Source organism: Onychostruthus taczanowskii, unplaced genomic scaffold (genome assembly GCF_017590055.1).
Source record: "Onychostruthus taczanowskii isolate IOZ18803 unplaced genomic scaffold, ASM1759005v1 scaffold1528, whole genome shotgun sequence".
NCBI lineage: Eukaryota > Metazoa > Chordata > Aves > Passeriformes > Passeridae > Onychostruthus > Onychostruthus taczanowskii.
This window is the reverse complement of record NW_024498717.1, coordinates 1,761-3,356: the sequence shown is the minus strand read 5'-3', so window position 1 is coordinate 3,356 and position 1,596 is coordinate 1,761. Positions and strand designations below refer to the sequence as shown.

The following is a 1,596-nucleotide window of genomic DNA, read 5'->3' as shown; positions in this document are numbered from 1 at the left end:
CCCAGTTCAGCCTACGGCTTCGAGAAAGCCTCGGCCATCCAGCAGAGAGCCATCCTGCCCTGCATCAAAGGTAAAACCAGTATAAACCAGTATGGACCAGTTAGAACCAGAATAAACCGGTACAGACCAGTACAGACCAGTACAGACCAGTATAAACTAGTATAGACCAGTATGGAACAGTGCTCCCAGTCCATCCCAGTTCAGCTCAGGGCTCACCTGTGTGTGCATTCGCTCACCTGTGCTCACCTGTGCTCACCTGTACACACCTGTGCACACCTGTAACTCACCTGTACACATCTGTACACATCTGTACACATCTGTACACACCTGTACACACCTGTAACTCACCTGTGCATGCCTGTGACTCACCTGTAACTCACCTGTGCTCACCTGTCTGCAATCACACCAGTGCTCACCTGTACACACCTGTGACTCACCTGTTCACATCTGTACACACCTGTGACTCACCTGTGCACACCTGTAACTTACCTGTGCTCACCTGTCTGCAATCACACCAGTGCTCACCTGTACACACCTGTACACATCTGTACACACCTGTACACACCTGTGCTCACCTGTGCTCACCTCTGACTTACCTGTGCTCACCTGTAACTCACCTGTGCTCACCTGTAACTTGCCTGGGCTATGACGTCATCGCTCAGACCTGTTTCAGGTAAAACCTGACACACCTGTAACTCACCTGTGTCTCACCTGTCCCCGCAGGCTATGACGTCATTGCTCAGGTCCAATCCAGCACAGGTAAAACCTGTGACACACACACACACACACACCTGTGCTCACCTGTACACGCCTGTAACTTACCTGTACACACCTGTTCACACCTGTACACACCTGTTCACACCTGTACACACCTGTGCTCACCTGTACACACCTGTTCACATCTGTAACTCACCTGTAACTCACCTGTGTCTCACCTGTCCCCGCAGGCTATGACGTCATCGCGCAGGCGCAGTCGGGCACGGGTAAAACCTGTGACACACACACACCTGTACATACCTGTGTCTCACCTGTGTCTCACCTGTCCCCGCAGGCTATGACGTCATCGCGCAGGCGCAGTCGGGCACGGGTAAAACCGCCACCTTCGCCATCTCCATCCTGCAGCAGGTGGAGCTGGAGCTCAAGGCCACGCAGGCGCTCGTGCTGGCCCCCACCCGCGAGCTGGCCCAGCAGGTACCGGTACAAACCAGTATGGACCAGTTTAAACCAGTTTGGACCAGTACGGACCGGTTTAAACCGGTTTGGACCAGTTTAAACCAGTTTGGAAAGGCGAGGAGAGGTGTGGGCGTGCGCAGAGCGCCCCCTAGTGGCTGGTGGGGAGGGCGTGGCACACCTGGGCAGGTACCAGTATAGACCAGTTTGGACACCAGTATAGACCAGTTTGAACTGCTTTGGACCAGTTCAGACCAGTTTAAACCGGTTCGGACCGGTTTGAACTGGTTTGGAGAGGCGGGGAGAGGTGTGGGCGTGCGCAGAGCGCCCCCTAGTGGGTGGTGGGGAGGGCAGGACACACCTGGGCAGGGACCAGTATAGACCAGTTTGGACCAGTTTAAACCAGTTTGAAACGGTTTGGACCAG

The 1,596-nt window shown here is 54.6% G+C and overlaps 1 protein-coding gene across 1 annotated transcript in view; it reads left to right on the top strand.

Moving 5' to 3' along the window:
* Positions 1 to 1,191, top strand: part of LOC121333035 (eukaryotic initiation factor 4A-I-like) — a gene marked incomplete at its 3' end in the record, with an annotated part of 10,186 nt that extends 8,995 nt beyond the window's left edge. The window contains exon 4 of the mRNA XM_041399061.1: positions 1,052 to 1,191. Within this exon, the coding sequence (XP_041254995.1) occupies positions 1,052 to 1,191 (140 nt within the window). The remainder of the gene's footprint in view (positions 1 to 1,051) is intronic.
* Between the last annotated feature and the right edge of the window lie 405 nt (positions 1,192 to 1,596).